At 31.0% G+C, this 1793-nt stretch overlaps 1 protein-coding gene across 1 annotated transcript; it reads left to right on the forward strand.

The window, feature by feature from the left end:
- Positions 1-213: 213 nt before the first annotated feature.
- LOC125204572 (kirola-like) lies at positions 214-1194 on the forward strand. The gene is made up of 2 exons (XM_089065861.1): positions 214-468; positions 714-1194. Exons 1-2 carry the CDS (start codon positions 282-284, stop codon positions 983-985), a joined length of 459 nt encoding a protein of 152 aa, XP_088921987.1. The 5' UTR covers positions 214-281; the 3' UTR covers positions 986-1194.
- The last annotated feature ends 599 nt before the right edge of the window (positions 1195-1793 follow it).

Consider the following 1793-nt stretch of genomic DNA (forward strand, 5'->3'; position numbering starts at 1 on the left):
CCTATTAAAAAAGGACGCAATGATGAATAACTAGAAAATAATTAAAATAAACTTTACAAGGGACCCCATAAGCTTTATAGAGTCCGATTACAAAACATAGTATTTTTATATAGATACAAAAAAGGAAAAAAATTTAGAAACTTAGTCCAAAATATTACAATTGGGATAATCACGTGAGCCTCGCCTATATAAAGGGAAGATTGCGAAGAATATCTGTGTAGCCTTCTCTTCACTTGCAATTATATCTAGATAATATATTCATACTATATTTTGAGCTTGAGATGGGATTACATGGGAAATTGGTTGCAGCAATAGAATTCAAAGCCGGTGGAGATGTATTCCACGAACTTTTACGGCACAAACCACATCAGATTTCCACAATTAGCCCTGAATTAATAAAAGGATGTGATCTTCATGAGGGTGAATTTGGCCATGTTGGTTCTATCATTTGCTGGGATTATATCCTTGGTATGTATTCATGCGTCTCTTCCACATCATCATTATAATTACTAGATATTACTACAATTCATGTACTACTACATCTTTTGTTTGATTATAAAGTGCCTAAATTTCAGATAAATTGACCTAATTTTGTTATATTTTTAGTCCCATGTCAACTTATAAGTAAAGGATTATGTACCATTTCATACAACTATTTGCCCCTAATGAATTCTAATACTGATAAAAATAAAAACGTTGTGTGCAATATGCAGATGGAAAAGTGAAGAAAGCAAAACAAGTGATCCAGTTAATTGATGAAGAGAAAAAACTGATCCAATTTAAGGTGATTGAAGGAGACTTGTTGGAGCTTTACAAAGATATTGTTATGACAAGTCACATAGAGACAAAGGATGACATTGATTTGGTGACAAGCACCTTCGAATACGAGATGCTTAATGAGGATGTGGAGCATCCCTTTTCAACTCTCTCATTAGTCGTTGACGTCATCAAAGCTGTTGAAACTCACCACCTTGCCCAACCTTGAATCATTTCCAACTCTACAAAGGAGATGTCATATTTTAAGTTATTATGGTTTGCTTGTCCATCGTTGACTCAATAAGTGTGTTTCTATCCAATGTGTTTGATTGTGTGTGTGAGAAACCCACTTTGTTGTGTATGTTTAAAATTTCAAGCTATTGTATTTGTGGCACTTGCTTTTCTGATACAATGTGAGTGGAGTTTGCTTGTGTTTCATTGATACTATTGCTATTAGGAGTTGTACGGTACAAATTTTAAATTATAGTAGTATTATGAGAACTATTAACTGTATATCTTTAAAGTATTAAATAGATTCGTAAAAGCATGTGTTAATTTTTTTTATGTTACAAAAATTAAGAATTATTAGTATTCTGGAAAGTAAAGAGTTGAAATTAAATTATTTAAATTTTAAAATAAAAAGTGTAATAGTAAATACAATTAGTATTAGTATATTATATATCAAATTTTAATTTGTCAAATATTATTGTGAGTTAAGCCAAGAAAAATAATAGACACAAAGAGAATATTAAATATATACTCCATCCGTTCCATTCAAGATGTCCACATACTTGAATGACACATGATTTTAGGTGGACTGGTTGAATATGATAAAGTAGAGTGATAAATATGATTGAATTTTTTAATGAGGAGAGAGGAGAGAGAAATTTGTTTCTAAATATGTAAAGTGAACATCTTGAGTTAGACAAACTATAATTGAATGGTGTACCTCTTTCGTGTAACAGAGGGAGTATCTTTAAATATTAAGCAAATGAGTTAAGTACATGTGATTTGTTTTTTTGTTGGGATTCGACTAT

Source organism: Salvia hispanica, chromosome 2, assembly GCF_029641045.1.
Source record: "Salvia hispanica isolate PSC_SH4W2 chromosome 2, Shi_PSC_v1, whole genome shotgun sequence".
Classification (NCBI taxonomy): Eukaryota; Viridiplantae; Streptophyta; class Magnoliopsida; order Lamiales; family Lamiaceae; genus Salvia; species Salvia hispanica.

Coding starts and splice junctions, on each gene's coding strand:
- LOC125204572 (XM_089065861.1), top strand. CDS start 282: ATGGGATTACATGGGAAATTGGTTGCAGCAATAGAATTCAAAGCCGGT. Junction 469..713: donor TTGCTGGGATTATATCCTTG/GTATGTATTCAT, acceptor TGCAATATGCAG/ATGGAAAAGTGAAGAAAGCA.